The sequence below is a fragment of the Haemorhous mexicanus genome, chromosome 7 (assembly GCF_027477595.1).
Source record: "Haemorhous mexicanus isolate bHaeMex1 chromosome 7, bHaeMex1.pri, whole genome shotgun sequence".
NCBI classification, from domain to species: Eukaryota; Metazoa; Chordata; class Aves; order Passeriformes; family Fringillidae; genus Haemorhous; species Haemorhous mexicanus.
Genome location: NC_082347.1, coordinates 34,482,960 through 34,505,941, shown reverse-complemented (window position 1 = coordinate 34,505,941; position 22,982 = coordinate 34,482,960). Strand labels below are relative to the sequence as shown.

Here is a 22,982-nt window from a genome sequence, read left to right as displayed (position 1 = left end):
CCTACTTACTTGGCCTCCTTTTTATGGAAAAAACGTATTTTCAGTATCCAATCTCAGGAATACATTATTTTTGTTCTCTTTATTATAAAGAAGATTCATAACAGGATTAGGTTGAGTGGGAGGACATGCAAACAGATGTGGAAAACTAAATATAACTAACAAGAATTTTGTGGAAAGATGTATGACAAGACTTTTCCTCTTGTCTTGGTGGTTCCAAGGGACATCTCTCTGATCTCAGCAGTTTAAGTCCTTTGGGGAGTGCAGACCTGGGATAAACCAAGTTTCAATGTTATTGTACAGATGTCATTAATTAGGACTTTGAGTCTGGCTCTGCTTTTCCTAATGAAGAATTGGAATTTTTTTTCAGTCTTTGGGCAGTGCTGGCTAATGAGATGGATGAATTAAAGTATTTATTTTTTTTGGTTGAGTGAGGGGATTCTGACTACAGCAAAGGTGCCACCTTTTCACAGTCAGTGGAGGGGGCTTAGACCTCTGTGATGCCATGGAAACACTAGACCAAGCCCCCTGGACAGGGGCATGGAGGAGTCAGCCTGTACTGACACAAACACCACCAGATTTCACTAAAGCAAGATGGGCTGTGAACATCCCAGAGACTCTTCCTGTTTGTCTGGGGCTGACAGGCTCAGGGCAGGAGGCACAGCCAGTGACAGGGGCAGCTGTATAGCACTTGCTTGATTGGCTTCCAAAGCCAGCCCCTCTGAAGGATCACTTTGTATTTCCCATCAGGACTCCTGCTCTGATTACATATCACCCCTATAGGCAGATAAAATGAGCTAAAAGCAACTGTTGGAGAAGGGTTAGCAGGAGGAGAGAGGGGAGATGAGGAGAGCAGCTCCTGGCTGTGCTGGCTCTGGCACTGGGTTTCAGGCTGGCTGTGATAAATGAAAGCACCCATGGCCTGTGGCCACCACTGGGGAGGCTGCTGGGAAGGCACATGTGAAACATTGCAGAATAAAAGCATAGGGGCAGCTAAAGGGAATTTCAAGGTGCTGGTATTTCTCTAAACCTTGATGTGAAATAACAATTGATAGCAACTTGGAGTGGAGAAAGAACTGGAATGCCATTGGCATAGTTAAAGGATATTTCTCTTATTTGTTCAAACCTGTCTGCTCCTGTGAGCTTTGTAAAGGTTGTGAGGATAAATTGTCATTTAAGTTTGTTTTCTTTTTTAAGGAAGTGTGACTTCAGATACAGCCTTCGTGCAATTAGGGATTGATTTTTGACTGAACATGAATTTTGAATTTGAACACTGCTTTGGGGGGGATTGTGGGAGAGTTATTTCCATGTCAGGGTAAAGATGCAGTTATTGCTTTGATGTGTTTTCTCTGTCTGAATGACTTTTGTTGAGTTTTCTTTGGTAGAGAAAAAAAAAGCAGTAGGTGAGTTTGGAGAACAAGAGAATACAGCCCAAACATTTCCATCCTCCCTTACCTACAGAAAACCAGCTTCTTCTTATTTCAGAACTAAAACAAATAATAATACCATTACTTTTAAGGGTGGGTCACTGGCTGCTTTATGTGTTAAGAATTTATAGTGAAATAATGCAATTTGAAATTTTATTCAATAGCCACCATTCCCAACCAAGTGTATTTGCAAAAAAATTCAGTGTTAATGTTTGTGAACCACACAGTATTAGTATCTAGTGGGAATTCTGACCAGCATGAATGAGCACAGGAAATACTGAAGGCTTGTCAGTACCAATATTAAAAATTGAAGGTCTTGTACTTAAGTTTCACATCGTGGTACAGATTATAAAAGTGCATTTAGAGTGCTGAATTTAATGTTCTCCCTAGCAGTGCAGAGAAAAGCTAGGCTATCTCAGCCTCTAACAGAAATGAAGGGATAAAACAGTCTGTCACTGTTTGCAGAGGAGGAAAACAGCACAGGAGAGCTGACTGCTGCCTGCCCACTGCATCCAAGCAGCTCTACCTGCTGTCTGCAGGCAGGAGGGGTGGTGGAGGAGCTGCAGCCCACAAGGGCAGAGCCCTGCACTGCCTGGCTGCCTCTTCTCTTTCTCCTTTCTACTCTGGACCTTTACCCACTGTTGTACAATGGCACCTTGTTATCAAATCTCCAGCAAATACTCTGGCAGGGAAAAGGCTTTTCCACTCTGTCACATCTGCTCTGGTATCTCAGAGCAGATAGACACTAGTTTGTGCCAGTTTCCAATAAGTCCTTATATAAACCAAGCAGTTTTAAAACCTCTAAGATTTCCCATTTGGGCATTTCAGTTCAACTTTGCTCACCTTTCCTTCTGTATGGAAGGAAAGGTGAGCAAAGTTGAACTGAAAGTTCAAAGTTGTTAGGGGTGGAAGAGGAAGAAAGTTCACCACCTCAGGGAAAAAGAGGTACAAGCAGTGCCCTGGAGGAGAAGGTGACATGAGGACACAAATGCCAGCAGCAGTGACTTTGGAGCCCAGTTCAGCAAGACCAGGGCTGGCAGGTGCTGCCTCCCACCCCTCCTGCTTGTCCACCACAATCTTCCTCCCTGCAGAAGCCATGATTTCAGTGATCTGTTGTGAGAAGCAAAGTTGATTTTTTTTCTGCTGTCTCCAGTTGTTTGTCAGCTGCTGGCAGAGACCTCCCCAAATAGAGCAGTGCCAGCAGCAGGATCTGACCCACTTTTCAGCTCCTGCTTCAGAGAAGAGATGGATTGGAGCATTTATCTCAGCAGGGCTTCTTCAATCAGAGAAAGGCAGGCTAGATTTCTCTTGTTACTGAGACCTTGTTATTTACTTGGCTCTCAGCCCTGCTCTTGGTCACATCTATTGCCTGAACAAGGGAGGTAAAGCTGTAATTCTGTTCTTTGTGCTGCTACCCAGCGACCATCTGAGGAACTGAGCTCTGCAGCACAGCAGGAGCCTGGTTTTCCACTAACACCTTCATGGTCCCAGCCCAGCTCATTCCCTGGAGCTCTCCTGTGGGGCCAGCAGCCAGGCAGGGGCCCTTGGCACCCACAGAATGGCTGGGGCATGGACTGACAGCCTGGGGGGCAGTTGGCCTTGGCAGGGCTCTTATGGACTGTGGGTGCCTTCCAGAGCATGACAAACATTTCCAGTAGTGTGTGAAGGTTCCTGATTTTCTGCCATATAAGCCCAAAGTATTCAGTATTTGACCAAGGAGTGGCAGGGACGGGGTGAATGTAGCAGGACAGTGGTGCAGTTAATGACAGCTCATTAGGAAATGATTAACTACCCCGGTGCCCTAGCAGATTAGTGGGGTGGGGGGCAGCCAGGGTGTCCCCTGGGCTCATTGGGCAAAGGATGACTCAGACCATGGGAAAAGGAAGGCTGAGGATAGCAGCATGGGAGGCAAGCAGGGAATGGCTCTGGAGCTGCTGTCAGGGGGAGCTGGGGGTCTGCATCCTCCCTGCCCACAGCAGCACCACCAGCAGAGCCCCCAGCACTCCAGCTGGAGTGACTCAGGGGAATGTTGTCATTCTGAACATTCCTAAACCTCCTTGCTGGGCACCATTCTCTGGCAGTGTTGTGGCTTTGGCCCTCCTGGAAGAGCAGGGCAGGGACCTGCCATGAACTCCTCCTGCCCCTGAAAGGTTCAGTTCAAGCTGCTCTGTGAGGGCTCTGAAAGAGGCAGTGCAGGAACTCCAAGGGGCCTCATTCACCCTTTTTTCACACCAAACACAGCCAGAGGGACAGCTAACATCACCCTTTACCAAACACAGCCAGAGGGACAGCTAACATCACCACTAGGTGCCACAGCCCACTGACACCTGTGGGTCACTGGTGTGGGTCCCCTTCAGGGATGACAGCAGTGGCCACCCCCCTGCAGGCACAGACACCCTCCTGTCTCCTGGCTGCAGTGCCAAAACACCCCTGCACTGTTCCCAGCCTTGTGATCATCTGCATGTGTGCCACTGGCAGAGCTTAAAAAGACAAATGGATGGAGAGGTCCCAGGGTGACCAGAGCACTGTGCAGGGGATGTTTCATCCAGGTGCCAGAGAGACTGGACACATATTTACTCTGGGTTATTTCAATGTTTTAGCTGACCTTGAGGGAAGGTGCTACTTACAGCCACTTGTCTGATGCTGGGAAATAACCTGAAGCAGACTTTTAAAAAAAAAAAAAAAAACAAACAAAAAAAACCAAGTATAACAAAAATGTACTTACAGCAGAGAACTCCTGTTTTCCCATCTTTGATATATTTTTTTCCCCATCCACAGTCCCACTTGCTGTTTATAATTGTTCCTCATGACTGAGTTTTCCTTCCTCTTTGTTCTCCCCCCCCAGCTACTGTTCCACTACTGGGGATTTCTCAGAAATGTTAGGCTGCCAGAATTCACTTTTATTCTTAGAAACTGGAGCACAAGGGCAATTGCTTGGAAGTAAAGTGACATCTGTGAAGAATGACTTTGGACATTGAATAAAATAGAAGAGGGGCAAATTGGAGGACAGAAGGCCAGAATTCCTGTAGGGCATGTACTTTCAGGACATTTAGCATATAAAAGAGGTTATTTTGGCAAAAAGTTTCCTGGTGTAGAATATGTGACTGATCAGTAGATGCTGCTGAGGAGCAACTACCCAAAAACATTGGCTTCTCCTGGTTGAAAAAATTGGGCAACCCTCATCACTGAAGGAGGTAGTATCCTTCCAACAGCCTTATAAACCATGGCTTTATGATGTCTTTAATAGGCACAGACAGAAACAGATTTCTTGGGAAAACTTACAGAGGCAGGAAATAAAAAAAGGATGTAGCTCAGTGATGTCCCTACTGATGAACATCACAAACATCCAGCATTTTAAAAGGAGATTAGCACCACTGATAGCCATGATCTTAATGCTCCCACTAATGCTTAATTTCATCCTCCACTGCTGGCTTATAAACAAAACAAATTCCCAGGCACTGATCAACTCAGGATGAAAAACTGAACATGGCCAGACACTTGTTGTGGCAAGACCAGCCCTGCTGCCACCAGAGCAGCTTGGTGCCCCCCAAAGTGCTGGTCCTGCTGTAAGATGGAGCCACCAAGGAGCTGTCAGTAGCAAGCACAGGGCTCCTGCTCACTGAGGGTCCTCACAGTGAAGGAATAGCTTCATTTAAAGTGATTTTTCTCAATGAAAGATTTGTATCAACCTTGTCTGGCTTCTCCACTTCTTTAAGGGATGCAATAAATTAGAAGGGGGTAAGGGGCCAAAAGGAACATTCAAAATTCCAGTGACATTTCTAGGAACTGCCTGGCATGCCCCAAGTTCCTCGCAGTGACTTGCTGGCCAGCATGCAGGAGGGAAGTGTCTGGCTAGGGCAAGGCATGTACATGGAAGAAGTGCTCATCCCTGGGAAACAAACCAAAAAAGCCCTTGGAGCACCTCAGATTTCCCTGTCATCTCCAGAGACCAAAGGCAGACAGTCAGTCCATGCACTTTCCAGCCCCTGCTCTGACCAAGGGAGCACCAGCAGGGAAACACCTTTGTAAGTATCAGTGTCCCCTAAAGCCTGAAATGCTGGAGGAATCCACGTGGCTGAGAAGATTTCCACAGTCCCTGCAGCTTTCCATGAGCAGCACAGGTGATGTGAGCCAGTTCCTTGCAGGGCAGTGGGAACATCACCCCATGCTCCCTCAGGACAGAGTGCCTGCAGGGACTCAGGTGACTCAGTTCCTGCAGGACATCAAGGGTGGCTTCTCCCCTGGCATGGAACCAGCACATCAGCATCTCCCCAGGGAACACAGGGCATTGACGAGCCCACCCCATCCCTGTGACATACAGGTCTGATGGAGGCTTTTCCAGGAATTTTCTGGGAGCTAAAGCAACTCCTAGTATAGAATGTGGTGCTGGAGATCACATTTGTGGTAAGAGACAGCATGATGCAAATGTATCTGAAACCACTCCTTGAATTTTACTGAGTGTGTGTGAGGAAATGGCTCTCCTGAGGTCACCATAAAATCTGGGGCAAAACACAGATTAAGCACCTGGTGTCCCCAGCTCACCACGGATCCACTCTCTGCAGTGTGCAGGGTATCATCACTCTCCTTTACTGCAGCTGCTCCTCTTTGCATCCCTTTGCAGAAATTCCAGCCCCACTGAAGTATGCCTGGTTGTTATTTAGATATCCCTGTTGAATATGTAGGTATTTATTTAGATATCCCTATCACATATACAGGCATCCCTCCAATCCCCAGGCTGGAGGGACTCTAAAAAGAGAATTAAGCATTACACAGAGCTTGTCTCTGGCTCACTTCAGGGTGGACACTGCACAAATAACCTTCCCTGGCTGGACTCATTCTCCTGCAGGACCTGTGCTCTCTTGGTCACCTGATGACTCCAAGCCCAGTTCTCAGGAGTGCTGCCCTTGGGAGGAAGAGTGGAGGTTGTGTGCTCTGGTTTGTGCTTTCTGTTCAAAGGGCTTTTTATTTTCCTTGACTTCAATGACCTCACATCAATATAGAGACTTCCCTTACTGCTACTTTATCTCTCTTCCAGGAGTTGCTTTTCTCCTGGGCAATTGCCATCTTCCTAGCTAGATGCTGGAGTAGAAAGCATGATTCAAGTTTGGGAATCCAATGGGAAATAATAGCAGCCACTAATGAGTGAGAGCAGCATAGGAACCTGCCACAAATTAACAGCCAGGGAAACAACCTAAATCTTTATTTAAGTGTAGTTTTTTTTAAATGGGCTGTTAAGTGACTCAGCTGCAGATTACTGGGAAGTTACAGGTAATCTTTGCAGGACAAGGAGGGGCCATGGTAGGAGAAAATGAGGTGTTTTGCAGCATACAATGTGTTGTAAAGTGTTAAGACATTTATTAATCATACGTAGGCAGACAACTTCACACATCCTACCAGAATTTACTGTACCAATGTAATTTCCACATTGAATCTCTGTAAGTGTTATGAATCAGCCAATATGTGACATTGATTATCTGCATTTAGCATTGTGCAAACTGACATAATGATCAATAATGGAGTATCACATTATGGAGTAACTGTTTACTGAAGCACAGAAGTAATCCCCCAGTTCTCTAAAATATTCTGGAATCATCCTGTACATGCTATATCTAACCAAATCCTGGTTTTGTCGAAAAGTGACATTCTTCCATGGCTGAGAGGTGCAGCAGGCAGTGCTCAACATCTGCTTCAGCAGCAAGGTCCATGGAGGGGGTTCTTCTCCCACCACCATGAGGGATCTTCTTCACTAATTCACCTCTTTGGAGGAATGTTTCTCTAAAGTTCTAGGAAATTGCTTCATGGCTTTGGATTTCTTTTTGATGAAATTCAAAAAGAATTTGAATTCAATTTGAATTGAATTCTTTGAATTTCAATTTCTCACCTCCTCTGTTCATCCATAACTGGAAAGACAAAGTATTTACCATTTTTAGGAACTGTTTCAAACATTGATGGAAGAATGAAGGATGTTTGGTCTAAGAAAAAGAGAAGAGAGAATAGGTAGAAAAAATATCTTCCATAATGAAGATTTCTGTGCAGACAGTGACAATCCAAATATTCCCTATGCCCACTGAAAATAGGGCAAGAAAAAAATCGTGTTAATTTTCTGAAAAAAAATGTCTAGGATAAATATTAGAAAATAATTTTCTGATTTTACAGAGAGATGAGTCTTGGAACAACACAGAAAAGTTTGGGCTTTCCTCTTCCAAAGTTCAGAAGAGTTGAGGCAAACTTTGGCCAGGAAAGGCTGAGGACGACATCCTCAGTAGATGCTCTTGAAGTAGGTGATCTGTGATTTTAGGATTCAGGACTGTCCTAGCAGACTGGCAGAGTTTCAGGGCTGGAAGAAGCCCTGGACAGTGATAGCCAGCCATCCCATCCCTCAGGGGCTCTTTAGGCAGAAATGGATCTGCTGTGCTCAAAGCAGCAGTGCAGAGCAAAGGACTCCCACAGCAGCTTTGGAGCAGAGCTCCCAAGGAATGTGTTTTCCATTTTCAGCCTCTGTAGTTCCAGAACTGGGAGTTCCCTCTGTACTTATGCAGAATTCAGCACAAACAGGCCTTTGAACACCACTGAAACAGAAAAATCAAAATGTGATCCTTTCCACCTTGAGAAACAAGCAAGTCCCAAACACTCTTATCTCAAAGGCAGAAGTGACAGGCTATGGAAACATTCAGTCTGGAAATTAATCTTTTGAACAGGAGCTGAGTCTGAATAGATTATATACATATTTGTGTTTGCCTGTTTTGAGTTACATGATGCTGTTTTTATCTTCAGCTGAATAAAATTTTATAACAATTTTTTTTTAAACTCCAGCAAATTTTTCATATTTACTGCTGAAGTAAGTTGCACCAATGCTGATTTTTAGTGATTGTAGATCCTAACCTCAGTAGCCAACTTGGTCTTATTGTGTTGGAGGCTGGATAAATACCTCCTTTGAGCCAAATTCACCTTAATCAAAGCTTATATAAATCTCTTAATATCAGTAATCCTGTGCCTGCTAAACCCAGTAGTTATTTTCGTTGTGTCTGGCAAGATAAAATGACCAGTCCTCAAACCCAGAGATTCTGTCTGTTGCCACACCACTGTATATTGCCACTATCTATTTTACAGCAGTATGGGTGTGCAAAAATTCCCACACAAAGTGTCCATGCTCATGCAGGGCACAGGAATGTGTTCTGCCATGTCACACCACGGTGCTGTAAGCAACAGAGGTCACTCTAGGACAGGACAAAACTCCCTTTTGGCATCCACTGGAGCTCTCCTGGTGGCAGTTCCTTATCAATTTCCTTTAGGTGTGCTATCAGCTGAAAGCTGGTCATGTTTCTATGGTAGCAATGCGAGGGAGGCATATCCACAAATAAATATTTACAGGAAACATCCTTGTTTGTGAAACAAATGAGCACTTGCTCCTGCTGCACCAGTGACATCCCTGTGGTACTGCTTGGTAGCATCAAAACATTCTCTGTGAGAAACAGTGAGCTCTGTTTGCACTGGGGTGAGAGCACATGCCTTCAGATACATCATTCCTCTCTGGGGTTTTCCAGCTGTCTTTACTTTTCACAGAGCAGGCCAGCCCTTCCCTCTCCCAAATCCATTCATTCCTTTTTCACTTAGGGCTTATCTTGGCTGTCAAGGAACCCAAAGGGGCTCCAGACACATTCTTTCTTCAACCAGCTCTTCTTCCTGTCATCCCTTGGATGTATTTTTGTGGCACAAAAGGAATCTGAATCACTGCACAACATTTTATACATCAGCCTTTCCTCCAACACTGCAGCTTTTGGCTCACTTGACCCTTTTGTATCTAAGGGGAATCCAGGGAAAACACAGCTTTAGTCCACATGCTGGTTGTTTGCCCACCTCTAAGTGATTAGGAGTTCACTCCTAAACCATTGTAACTCAGTGCAAAGAGGTGAGCAGAGGCACAAATCAGTATTTTCTGCTGAAATGAAAAGTAGACACAGCGTAAAGGTCACCTAAATTATCTGACCCTCAGTTTCTTCCATGTAAAAGAAATACATGGCAGCATGAAATATAAGCCAAATACATGCCATTCATGCCCCAAAATAAGTTATTAGGACATAAATCAAAATCCACATTCTCTGTTCTTTGTACTTCAGCAACAAAAGATGTCTGGCAGCTCAGGAAGATGATTATCTCTACATACATCACCTTCTCCTCCCTGATATTTTCCCTTGAGTTTTGGCACTTACTTAATCACTGAGGTCTTTTTTTTTTCAGGAGCATGAGCAGCCTTTAGCATGGAAGGTATCTGAATGTGGAATCCTACATACAGTAAGTTTCACCTTTAAAAAGAACAAAAAAAGGGACATTTTTATAGCTTGTTATATCTGTTAATATTTGTGCAACTATCTAACTTGTGTTTGAACTAGCTAAATAAAAATTCTCCATTAAGAGAGATGAGTATTTTTTTTTTCCTTGCTGAGACTGGATTTCCTTTCTTCAGATGGCAATAGCATCTCATGACCTCAACCTTCTTAGCAGAACTCAAATATGAATGTGTTTGGAAACGGGTCATGAACCTGAATACTGAAATATGAGTTCAGAAACACATCATGGATCACAGTTGGGTTAAAGAACATCTTAGAAATGTCCCATGTTCTTCAAAAAACACAGTCTCACACGAGGAGATGTGTAGTGCTTGATAAGCAATAGGACATAGGAGTCCAGGGCTCTGCCCTCAATACCCAAACCACTGTAACCACACATCCACTGGAGGCAATGGTTTATTTCCCAAAACTTGCAATTTGTATGCATTAGGCAAAAAATCCCAAGTAACTCCAGTTTATGGCTGCCCAGTAACTTCTCTTGGTGTTGTTCAAACTCTTCCTCAAACTCTGCAGTGCTGGCCTTGTGTTCCCCACACAGCTCAGGAATACAAGACACCACATCAGAATGATGCTGAGGAGATACTTGGTGCTGGAGTTGTTCATTACAAACTTAGACCAGAGTAAACTGGTTTGAATTCAAATGCAAAAAAGGGAATTGCTTTCTCATTTGGCTCATACCTTTGAGTCAAGGTTAGCCAAGCTTACCTCCTTTCTCGTGGACCTGCTGATGAAGAAGTAAGCCTCCTCCACACCCTGGGGCTGCAGATCATTCACAGCCACCACGTGGTCTCCGTGGTTAAACAAACAGCCCAGCCTGAGAGGACCAGCCCACTGTGAGATGCTGTGGAGGGCAGAGAACAAAGGAAACACAGAGGATGTCCTGTATCACTGCACCTTCTGGACAGGACTGCATTCATGGGGCTGCCCTCTGGAAATGACACACACGTTCGATGACTTTGTACATTTTTGATCTGGTTCTGGTTGAAACCATCACTAATTATTCCACAGCATGCTGGATTCTTCTTTACAACAGCATTTGAAATACAAACTCAAGTACAAAGAGAATTGGAGGGAGCAGAAGGAATCACTGAAGTGCCAGCAAGCACTGCCCCTGCCCTGGTCTGCCCTGCCCACATGGGTGTCTGCAGGTGAACACTTCTGTGCCTGACACTTATTCCCATCTCACAGGCACTGCCACAAGACATCCAGACTTACCATATTCGTCCTGCTGCTTCAGTAAGTTTGAGGTAATTGTTAATATCAGCCAGGGGTACAAAAATATCCAATTTCTGCAGCTGCATCTCATCTGTAACCTGACTGTGAGAGAAAAACATCAGAGACCACAGAATCATAGGGCAGCTCAAACTGGAAGGGACCCATAAGGATTATTGAGTCCAACTCCCTGCTCCTTGCAGACTCCCTAAAACTAAATGCTATGCCTGAAAGCATGACTAAAGTGCCTCTGGAATGCTGACAGGCTTGGCAAGATGAAACCCATGAACATGTCTGTCTCCTCTGCTGCCAGCTGGAGAAGACACTTACCTGAGCAGTATAGACAAGTGAACCACTGAGAGGGGTAATGAGTTTTGCCTTCTCTGGAGGGTTGGCTGCAGGCTGGTGCTGCTTTCTGGGAATTTTGTGCCTTTGTCTGCTTCCAAGTCTCTTGGACATGCACTGTTGCTCTGGCATTTGGGAGGGGATGGGAGCCCATCACGTCTGCACGTGAGCTGGCATGTCTCATCCAGCAGCTTACTAAAGAGGAATGATGATAAAAAATTAAGGGGTTTGACAATACCAGGCACTCTTGCTGTGTTTGAAGCTGGATCAAGTAGCCCTCAATAAAGCAAAGAATAACAAGTTCTTGTAGAATATCCAGTGGACAAAATAAAATCCAAGTAAAATAAACAGCACTTCTAAAAATGGACCATAAATCTCAAAATAAAGGTTTTCAGTATGCAAAAACTATTAAACCTGGAAACATTTCAGCTAACAGCATGCCTTGACAATGAAACTGAGTACAGATTGTTGGCCTTGGCAGTACTGGGTTCTGCAGGGATGTAAAGCTGTCCCTTGGGAGATGTGATAACTCAGAACTACTTGAATCATTTTAGTTTTATTTGAAAAGCCTTATATTGCCTGGAGCTGACTCCCCATTGTGCCCCAAACAAGACTGAGGTTAGTAGCAAAAGCTGCTCTTGGTAGATTTTAACTCAGATGGCATAACCTTGTGAGGTTTTTATAGTTATTCCCTCTGGGGGAGTCCCAAAGACACAGACAAGCTTGATTTAATCTCTTGGGATTGTCTGGTCAGTGGGTCTGCATTTCCAGTTGCCTCCCTCCATGTGGCCTAAGATCTGACTGTCTGTAGGTGTCAGGCCACAGCTAACAGCTACTGACCCCACCTCTGGCTCAGGAGGAGTTTTTCCCTGCAGACACAATTCTCTTCAGTATTCAGGGCTGTATTGTGGAGGTTATAAATTTTCCTTGTGGCCCTAGAACTGTGACACAAAAGTTCAGGTCATTCTTTGTGACACTGTACCTTCAAAACACAGAACAGAGCTGCTCTTTTGATGGCAAAATGAAAGTGAGGATGTGTCCTAACCCACACAATTTCTTCATGGAAAAGTTGGGAGCTAATGCCCAAACCTCTCTCTCTTAACCTCAAGATAATGCTGACTGCTTTGGAGAGCACCTGTCTGAAAGGTTGTTGGAGTTTGGCTGCAGTGACTCAGTAAAGTGGTGAGCTGTTGTCATGAAAACCCAGGAAAAGTGTGAGTCAGCAAAAGGTGCTGCATGGCATAGTCAGAGCCTGTGTAAATGCAGGAGTTTGCAGTGTGGGCTTAAATTTCATGTTGATGAGTTTGAATTTGACCTCAGTGTTCCCATGAATGCTGAACTTTGTGAACTCAGACCCAACAAGGACTCATTCAAACAAGATCTTGTTATGCAAATACCAGAGATGTCAGCTCTATCTCTATTGCTGCGCCACACTTAATTTCCAAAACCCTAATGAAGTTGTTACTTACAGTGATTTCATTGACATATAAATGTTCTCCTTTACTGGGCTGTTCTGCACTGGCTTCTCTTGCACAGGGACATCAGACTCAGCTGTAGGGTCAGGCTTTGATACTTCAGTAGTGCACTGTCAGAAACACACAGCAATATGAGACATTTATGTCATTGCCCTGCCTACAGAAGTAACCCCCATTAATTTCCTTATTTTGTTCAGTGCTTGTGCTGTTTCAACATATTGGCTAATATGGCCTGGGTTTCCTCAAATTAGTCAATTCCCAGAAACTGGGAGCTAGAAAGGTGCTTGAAACTTAATAGTTAATGCTGGAATTATTGGCACTGCCAGACTGGGATATGACCAGCTATATTCTAAAGTACTACCACCAAAAAATCCCCATAAAAATTGTTGCCTTTTTTATTTAAGCAGGCTGAAAAAGGAGACTTGTACTTTGAGTATGCTTGACTTAGAGCACTTAGATTATATGGCCACATCACCATTGCTGATGTCCTTCAGTCAGATGTACAGTCTGTGACTTCTGCAGAAAACTGACCACTTCTCCTGACCACTTATCTTCTCCTGAAATTAGCCTCCCAAATTGGGTGTCAAAATTTGTATAAAATCAACAGCATGATTTCTCCTGCTGCCTTGTTTCACACTGAAATGCGGATACCAAAATGTACTGCAGTATTTTGAAAGTGCTGCTTTTATGCAGCTTACTGGTTTTTCAACAAAATTGCATTTCAAAACACATAAAACTAATGTACTGTTACATTCCCTAAATGAAGCTTCCAATTTCAGAAAAAAAACCCCAACCCTACCCCATTATACAATAGGCAAAAGCCATTACCAAAGAAACAGTCAGTTTGGGGAATTTCAACAAAATCAGCAATGTTTTTGTCAAAATGCCACCTTTCACCAGGAAGATCCTTTGAATGAGTCTAGTGTATTTTTTTTCTTGTTTAAATGAAAGCTCTATTACCTAGTGCTTTATCTATGTATTCCTTTTGCAAGGTACAAGTGGTTCCTCCTACCAGTTCCTCTTTGGCTCATTAAATGTCTCCTGTGTCCTTGGAGCTGTTAACAGGGCAGCAGAACTCACAGCTGATAAACTACCTTAGCTAAAACACTGCTGGGAGTTTGGTAATAATCTTCTTCATCCTTTTTGATGTTTTCCTCTGGATCTGACAATGGAAGGTTTTCCTCACTTCTTCCCAGAATTTTATCCTGCTGAAAGAATGGGTTTGTATTTAACAGGCTCAGTTATACAGATTAACATGCCTTTTCCCTTTTTGTGCAGAAGTAACAGAATCAGCAAATATTCACAGAAAACATGGTAAGATGCATCCTGTTTCCATGAGTGACAATTGCTTAACAAAGAATTTTCAAGAGCTGGGCCTGGATGAGGGAACCACTAATAAAAAGCAAAACACATCAGATGCTTGAAATGGGGACTCACACTGCTAAAAGGAAGTAAATACAAGGGATTAGTTAGGAAGTCAGTGGTCTGCATGTCACTGAGCAGAGAATATGTCCAGAGATGTTAGCAGATGTTAAACTTATGAGGCAAGAGAAATATTTTTATCCAATGAACAAACATTGTTGTTTCTTGTTCTCTATACAGCAAAGTTATTTATTTTCCACACATGCCAAAACAGAAACATGAGCTTTGTGCTATTCCCTCTGCTTCAGGCTAAAAAGCCAAAATCCAAATTCCTTATCTTCTAACCCTCATGGTCAGCCTGTCCCAGCCTGAACAGCTGCATGTAATACCTGCTCTCTGAGGCATTGTAAGTATGAGAAGAATTAATGAATAAGACAGAAAAGGTATGCACAAAGAAATTCTTGACATACACCCAGAGCAGGACTGGTTAAAATCAGACCAAGGGTTTCAACTCAGTGCATTTCTGAGCTCAGACTCACAACTGAATTACTGCAACTTTATAAAGTACTGTGCATCAGCTGAGCTATGCTGACTGCCCATGGCATTGCAATGTAGTTTCAACTATTCACTTCTTTCCACTAAATTTAGCTGTATTATCTCATACTTGGTGTCAGCCTATATTCAGGGATGGTGATTGCAGCATGTGATTTACCACCCTGTTAGCTGTGATAGCAGAACAGACTCTTTGCCCTGTATCTCAGCCACTCCAGGTCAGAGTTCAATGCATAAGCTGCCAATAAAGATGGGTTTGAGCTGCAGAGGGGGTGGAGGAGCCTTGGTTGTGCCTTCTGTCCTCTTGCAAAGGCAGCAATCCACGGCAGAGGAGAACTGCTGCAGGCACTGGTTCAGGGAACACAGGTCAGAACACTTAGCCACTAATACAAGATAACATTCATCTTTTTATCTTTCCAAATCACTCCTGCTAGATATGGAAGTGAAATTACTTGAAGACATATTAATGCTGACAGTAGGTCAGTTCTGAGACGTGCCTCAATTTAACAAGCTCTTGTTCTGTAATTTAGTTACACTGACTCGATTGCTACTGGCAAAGGCTGAAGAAATAAACCATTTAGGAACAACTGTGGCACAGCTGAGAAATGGGCAGGGAGGGAAAAATCCTGAACCAGTGCAAATGCAGAGCTTTCTTTATCAAGTTTACAAGAGCTGCCACAAGTTGCAGTTGCTGCACAGAAACTCTGGGGCTCTGATTCCAAAACCCCTGAACACAGGTATTTCAAGCAAGTTTTAGGAGATCATTTTCAGTGGTAAACAAGAAACAGACTAAATATTTAGGAAACGTTCATAGTGGAAATCAACTCAATGTGCTAGGAAAGAAGGTGGATAATGTATAGTCACAGATACCCAGGTGAGATAAAAGCCAATTCACTTCTGCAGATGGAACAAGGCAAGAGCTGTTTGATCTGTTCTGCTCACCAGGCTTGGGAAAACTCCTCTTGGTGAGTCACACCGAGCCTGATGGGGGCCAGGATCTGAATAAGGCCTGTTCTTGTCTTCTGTAGAACCATTCTCCTGTATAAAAAGGAAAAAAGTTGACTCCTCATAAAGATACACTGGAGGTGCCTGACCCACATTCAGCTTCCTCACAGAGCTTTGTGACTACAGAAACTCAGCAATTCCTTGGCTGCTATTTCACCCTGACACTGGACTGCACTTGCTGTAGGACAGCAGCAATGCTTTCCCCCCCTTCTATTTAAATATTGAGGGGAAAGTCAGTAAGGCAGAGAGGAATTGGATCTGAACTCTCCTCTAAGCTTTATGGCCTAAAAAGAGAGAGAGAAATAAAAGCACAATCCCAAATCAGGAGGAATGTGGCTAGCAGCTGCCAAAACAATCATCACATGCCCGTGCCAAGGCATGTCAAAGCAAATCTTCAGGAGTTTACTTAATGTTTGCTAAAATTTGCCAGTCAGTTGAGACAACCAGTGAGGATTGTCTCTCATTGCCTTCACTTACATGCAGACTTGCCTCTAAAGCATTTCCCTTGTGGGGACTCTGCTGTGTTACACCCAGGTCCTACTCAGGAGCCCCACCAGAAGAGACCACCCAGGCACCCACTGCAGAAACTCTGAACAACTTCTGATGGAGAAAAACCAGCTATCCAAAAGAAATGTCACAGTCATGCCTAGGCACAGACTCATTATGCAGGACAGTTAATTTGTTTACCTTCTGGCAGCTCTGCCTGTCTGGAAAGCTGGCCATATCTACAGAACTCAGGAATAGTGGCAAAGAGGAAGTCCGGCTTCTGACTTCTGGATTTGGAAGATCTTGGCTCTAGAAGCAAGGGAAAAGCAGTAGAAGAAAACAGGCACCTGTTGGGTGTGGGCTAAAATGTACTGACACATCTCAGTAAAGCAAATTTTATTTCTAATGGCTCAGAGGCATTGTCTGCATGGCATTTCTCAGGCAGACATAAATTTGCCCTGCTTGCATTTTGAGCTGTGTGGAAGCTGCAGGGATATGAGGACTTAGTGCTGAGTCTAAACTGGGGGGCCTGGCTGGCTGACAAGGTACAGAAACTTGGGCCTGAGCTTGAACTACCAGGGCTTCCAGCTGCTTCATAACATTGACAGATTGATGTAAAACAACGTGTAAATATACCTGAAATGCACCCCCTAAGTATAACACACAAGTTTTCACTCTGATGCATCACAGGTGTGGTTCACTGCAGCATAATATCAATCTTCCCCTCATTCCCATATAGCTTACTCTTCAAAGAGATTTCTTCAATGTAAAATCAATCCCAGTGCAGACAGACTGTGCAAAGCCTGCTTGATGCATAAAGCCAGACTACAGGATTTATATGAAAATGAATTTCTGAATAACCAAGGTCAGAGGCAACTTGCAAGGCAAAGATCAGGAAAATTCCTTTGCACAGTTTTGAAATGAAAAAGAGAAATACCTTTTCTTTTTTTCCTAAAATAAAGTACAGTAACATGTCACCTGAGGGCAGCATCCACTTCTTTTGTCCTCCCTGCAGACTGAAGATATCAGAGTGACCCAGTCATCAATTTCCTGCCTGAAATTGGAAGAAGAGGAGTGAAAATTTACTCAAAGGTAACACACAAGGGCAATTCTTTTGCCTACCTACTTCTTCCTATGGGGCCCAAACCAAAAATTCCTGAGATCAAGGGGAAAAGCCCTGCACATTTTCAGGAATGAGCGCTTGTGTGGTCATAGCCAGATGGGAAAGTCTGACTCAGAGAGCTAACAAGGCTTGGGAGTGCATTTGGGCCACCAGGATGAGAAACACACCATGAAAGGGCTGTTGAAGCTGTTTTTCATGTTTGCAGTGGATTTAGTTGGATTAATTCTGGAATGCTTCCCAGGGAGTGTGGGCTGTGAGAGCCGCGCCCCAGGCGAAGGCATTGGGTGCCACGCTCAAGCAGCACCCAGGTATGTGTTTTTCTTCTTATCAGTATTTCACACATCAGCTGCTCTTCTGCAAAAAGACCAAAATTCCCCTGGATGTGCTTGTGACTGGGAAACTGAAGAGGAGATGCTGGGAACCAGCAGTACAGGAGCACTGTGACAAACGTCCTGCTCCCTCACCCAACTGAGCTTTGGCTGGTCACCTCCACAGGAACAGCTTCTGCCCCTCTTCAGGACTCAATTCCAGCCTGAAAAAGCACAGACTGCACCCCCCTGCTGCAGCAAAAGCCCCAGCCAGCACTTTGGGGATCTGTTTTCCTTCAGGAGAAGTTTGCCTTCAGTCTGCTTCTCTTGATTAATAACCTAGATTTCAGGCAATATCGTGGTTTATCCATGAGGAGCAGAACCTTCTCTACCTCCCAGGAGCTGCTGGGTGAGGAGGCAGAGGTCTCTGCTCTTTCTTGTCCCCTGAGAGCACAGTTTGAAATGGCACTGCCATCCCCCTGCCATCCCTGTGCTCCCTCTGCTTTCACATGCTGCCTGCTGTGAAGGGGATCTCACCTGCCTGGACCTGCCAAAAATTAACCCAGCCACGAGCAGGGGGAGGCAATGCCACAGAAAAAAGCTGTTTTCCACTGGACCAGGCAGCTGAATCACCTCATCCCAGAGCTGGGCCATCAGTAGCTGAGACACAGAAGGGAAGGGAGTGGCTGTGAAGGAGCAGGGCCCTTCCTTGGGGCACAGCTTAGTGCTACACTGGGTTAACAGCACTGTCTCACTGCTTTTGCACATCCTGCTATGCCCACCTGCTGTCCCCAACGAGGTAGTAACGTCTGCTTCCAGTGCTGATGGACATCACCTGCTCAGGAAGGCATTTAAACATCTTCCTCACCGTTTCCATAATTTCAGCATCACTAATGCCAACTTGAATACTTATGATTCTGTGAAGATAACCATAGGAAGCATCCTATATAACTCTACACAATTACATACAAATAGACACACACATGTATCTGTGCATGTCCATATTTTACTCTGATCACAGTGTAATATGATGAGATCTGCAAGGGGAAAGTTCAACATTTTTCCACAGAAAAAAATTGCTCAAGAATATAAATGCACACATTCAAAAGAGGTGGTCTTTCAACAAAGAAAGTCTCCAGGCAAAATATATAAAATTAACTTTTCCAAAGTGCCCAGACTATGGATCCTCATTTCTGGAAAAGGGGCTTTTGGTTTAATTCAGAATCTTGAAAAGAAACAACAGTAAGAAAAATTTCTTGTGGAAGTTTTTTAACCACTATAAAACAATAGATTTGATTTGAAACTAATTGTATATTAATAGTGTTTTAATGGAGGGGAAGAAGAACAGAAGTACTCTTAATGGATTCTTGAAGCACTACTTCCATTAACTTCCAAGAAGCCAAATTAATAAAAGTAATAACAAAAATAATTATGGTAATAATGTAACCACAGACCACTAAGCAAGCTGCAATATTTTTGAAAGCTTCACAATGTAAATCCTTTTAATGGAAGAAGCACAACAGCCATGTGGTGAGTGACCTCCTTGCCTAATAATTCCAGGAGCCTGGAGTATTACCCTCTAGATCTGACAGGAAATATTTACCTTTCCCCTTACATTTTCTGTTTCCCATATTTCATACCACCCATGGCATGGTAAAGGGTGCCAGCCCAAAGGCAGTGACACTCAGTCTTGCTGCAGTAGGCATGTGCTGACAGGAGGGAAACAACCAACCCAAATTTCTTGGCAGAATAAGAGGCAGTGAGCAACCATAATCAGCCCAAAGGGTTATGAGAAAGTCAGGAGACCTTTGCACAAACCTGCAAAGCACTTTGTGAAGCTGCAAGCTGGGAAAGGGTGTGTGCCACAGCTGAGAGTGGCACAGCCTGTCCTGACTGACATGTGAGTGACAGCATGGCACTGTCCTGCCAGGAGGTGAGATGTGTCCTACTGCAGGAACACAGCCTGTGGGATCGTGGAGCCAAACCAGGTATCCCACTGGCAGATACATCACAATCACTCACACACAAGTAAATCACAATAAAGCAATTCAGGATTTTCCCTTTTACATATATCATAGCTGCAGCAAAGCCTACAAATCCCATGGGACTCTTTTGTGGAGTCTGAATCAAGAGCCCAGTCCTGACTTGTTCAGTCAGAAACAAGGGCTTGTGCAATCAGTGGCCACTGAAGAGTGCTGATACATGACTCAAAATAAAAAATATGATGCATTTGAGCTACATACTGATCAACAGCTATGGAGCCTTTCACGTGTTGGCCTTTCAGGTACTTCAGGATGTAATTCCCTGTGCTGGACTTGGACAGGACAAACAGACGCCTTTTCCAGGAATTCTGCCAAAGAGAAAGCAAATTGTGTCTCATTAAAATTCAGGAGAGCAGGTATGAGGGATTGCTGAAATATGACTAATCTGTGCTAGTATACCTGTGAGCTGAAAAGTTGAAGAGGTGGTGATTTGATGAGGAATCCGTGCTTGCAGACTCCACCTTCAGGGCAAAATGTATTTTGAATTCTCACTAATCAAAGAGAAATGAACAGCACCATTACTTAACTAGCTGTCAATTAATCTCTTTAAAAAGACCTGTTTGAACTGGAAATTGTTGCTTAGCACTGGGTTTCTGTGCTTAAATGGCCGTAAAACAAACACAAATCAAGGCTAAAATATAAAAAATACAGAGCCAGGCCCTGCTTCCCTGACGTTAATGCTGACAGCAAACTGCAAAGTAATGGCAGTGAAAATGTAGGGGCTCAGAAGATATCACGAGCTGCTGCCTTATTTAACTGATCTTATTTAACTTTTGGGGTCTGGTCTCATTTAGCTTTATAATTAGAGATCTGAAATGCACCCCTAAAGAAATTCATAGATGGCATTCAGGCAAGGATAGATCATCTCACAGCTTTACCACCGACAAGTTTTAGTATAAGAAATTTTGTACCTGCAGAATTTCTTTTACTTGTAGAAGCCATCCTGATTGTTTCTTCCACCCAGATAACAAAAAGAGCAAAAATGTTGAAGCTAATTCCTTTCCCTTTGCTTGCTGCAGAGCAGCATTTCACTGCACACACAACTGCTGTTGAGAAAGTAACAAAAATCTTACAAGGGTTAATTTTCATACTGATGATCAAAATGCATAAAATAGCCATAATAATTATTTATTTAAATATATTCATAAATAAATTTATATAATATTAAATCATACACTATATGCTACATTTGTTATTTTATAATACAATCACAAAATTAAAAATAACAAATATTACCCACTTTTATAGGCAAAAAGATGATTTGCCTAGAAGTGATGAGGGCTGCCAAGAGAACTTCATTTGGTCCTTTCTTTTGCACTAGTCACAACACCTGTAACCTAGGAATGCTGCCTCCATGTGTGTTTCTGACATTGCTTTGCCAGGATGATCAGTCCTGTACTAAACTGGCATAACTTGGCCTAAAGACTTTAAAATATATGTAGAAAATACATTTATAATACTATAGCAATTTTAATAATTTGCAAGTTTGTCGTATTAATACGATGCCTTTTCAAAAGTTTCCCTTTGCCTTACCTCAAAACTCTCCTTCCCTGCAAAATCAGATCGTGGCTGGAAGTTGTTGTACCTACAAGGAGGTTACACAGACCCCCTTGTGCCACCTGAAGCCACAGAGCCTCTCCTGAATCCTCTCCAGAAGGATTTCAAGTGCTGTTCTCTGGCTCTTTACTGAGAACCCTGGCTGCACTGAGAGATTTAGGGGTTTTCCTCTGTTTCTCTTTCTTCAGGGATTTACTCCAGTAAGAAAACATGGTCCAGTCAGGAGTAGGGTGGTCAGGAATAGGGTGGGTTTCACATGGAATTTTACCCTGAGACACAACTAAAGCTATAAACTTTAATCCCTCCTGTTCCAGGATGCAAATGGGAATGACCCACTGCAAGCTTACATCCATCAGAGGTTTCTGCACATTTCTGTCTGTATTTTTTTCAGGGAAACCTTTGCAATTTTTGCCTTTTGGGAAGAAATATTTGTTGTACAAATGCCGTGATAAACTGTTATGAAATTTTCTTCTAGGGTTTTCATCTGTTGCCTACCAGAAAAATAAAAGGACAAAAAAGCAATTTCCAAAACTAAAAATGACTGTACACCAAGTCAATAGTAGGGGCACACCTGGGGTTGCAATGAAAGGCAATGTTTTGTTCTGTTCAGTGTGACTGACAGTCACCTCAACTGGCAAACGATGCAATTACTACAAAACAATGTTCCAAGAGTCTCTGACAGGATAAAAGTCTCTTCTGGATGTCAGTAAAAGTCAAGATTTGCATGTAGGAAGACAAACACCCGTGAGATTAGTTGTGGCATCTCACTCTGCCTTTTGGGAAAAAGTTTTTAATTGTTACATCTAATTGTCTTCTCAACTGAAAGCAACATGTAAACAGGTTATGTCTAATTCAAAACAGAAAATGCCAATTCCATGATAATACCCCCTCAGATTTTTGTATGCCAGGCATTAAGGGATTTGATTGCTTCAAACCTTTTGAAATGCAATGAGACATTTCAGTCAAAATGCAAAGAAAATGCCTCAAATCATGATGATGAAAGCTGTTATAAAACTTCAAAAATTTCCAAGATAAGGAAAACAAACTGTGTTAATACTTACAAGCAAAATGTCTTCATGGTGAAGAAGGTTATTAGAGAAATACACCTTCAGGTAAATCCAGACCCCCTGTACTGCCTCCTGCAGCAAAACACAATGTGTCCCTGCCCTGCATTGTGACTGCCCTCTTATAGTCCTGGTATAAACACAAACACCTGAAACATGACCCACAAGGAAATTCCTGTTCCTGCATGGGAAGTAACTAAAGACTGCTCTGGAAAGGGGAAATCCAGAAGATTAATATTCACTTAGAAGCAATGAAAAATATGCACATTAGAGGCAATGATAAATGTCTCCCACACAGAAGAAAAGCCTGGAGACAGCCTGGTTTTGTTGGTTCAGCTTTCTGAACAGTCCCTTCACTTCCCAAGCTGTTTCTAAAGCACAATATCCACTCATGGCTGGAATAGAAAGCAGCAGTAAGAACCCTAAAAGATCATAAAAGTACCCTAGGTTGAAGCCAATTTCAGATTTAAACAGCATTTAGTTGAACATGCAATGGTGGAGCAGGATATCTCATGCTGCCTATGTCCTGACAAGGTAATTTCAGTGTTAGTCTTGGCTGAAAGTGAATTTTTGGGATTCTCTCCAGAAACATTCAGTATATCAATAATGGAAGTGGATTTACACCCTAAACCATCTGGCTAATCCTGCAGATGGCAAGGGAATTGCTTTCCAATAGAAA

General features: G+C 43.3%; 1 protein-coding gene across 2 annotated transcripts; it reads right to left on the bottom strand.

Moving 5' to 3' along the window:
* Window positions 1-6,755: 6,755 nt before the first annotated feature.
* Window positions 6,756-22,423, bottom strand: PLEKHS1 (pleckstrin homology domain containing S1). Of its 2 annotated transcripts, none has more exons than XM_059851988.1 (15): window positions 22,301-22,423; window positions 20,594-20,728; window positions 20,082-20,173; window positions 19,884-19,990; window positions 18,423-18,557; window positions 17,188-17,263; window positions 16,411-16,518; window positions 15,661-15,756; window positions 13,899-14,012; window positions 12,799-12,914; window positions 11,315-11,524; window positions 10,988-11,089; window positions 10,478-10,613; window positions 9,635-9,727; window positions 6,756-7,993 (listed from the first exon to the last, which is right to left on the bottom strand). In XM_059851988.1, exons 2-14 carry the CDS (start codon window positions 20,622-20,624, stop codon window positions 9,659-9,661), a joined length of 1,392 nt encoding a protein of 463 aa, XP_059707971.1. In that variant the 5' UTR covers window positions 20,625-20,728; window positions 22,301-22,423; the 3' UTR covers window positions 6,756-7,993; window positions 9,635-9,658. The 2 variants fall into 2 exon arrangements, with proteins under 2 accessions (XP_059707971.1, XP_059707972.1); XM_059851989.1 differs by having other exon boundaries at window positions 13,899-14,009.
* Window positions 22,424-22,982: the final 559 nt, after the last annotated feature.

What these genes read in the sequence shown, in the direction of transcription:
- PLEKHS1 (XM_059851988.1), bottom strand. Translation starts at nt 20,624, where the DNA reads ATGGCTTCTACAAGTAAAAGAAATTCTGCAG. An exon ending in GAGGAGTTTTCCCAAGCCTG is followed by an intron (nt 14,013 to 15,660) that starts GTGAGCAGAACA and finishes CCATTCTTTCAG; the next exon opens with CAGGATAAAATTCTGGGAAG. An exon ending in TATATGTCAATGAAATCACT is followed by an intron (nt 11,525 to 12,798) that starts GTAAGTAACAAC and finishes ATTCCTCTTTAG; the next exon opens with TAAGCTGCTGGATGAGACAT.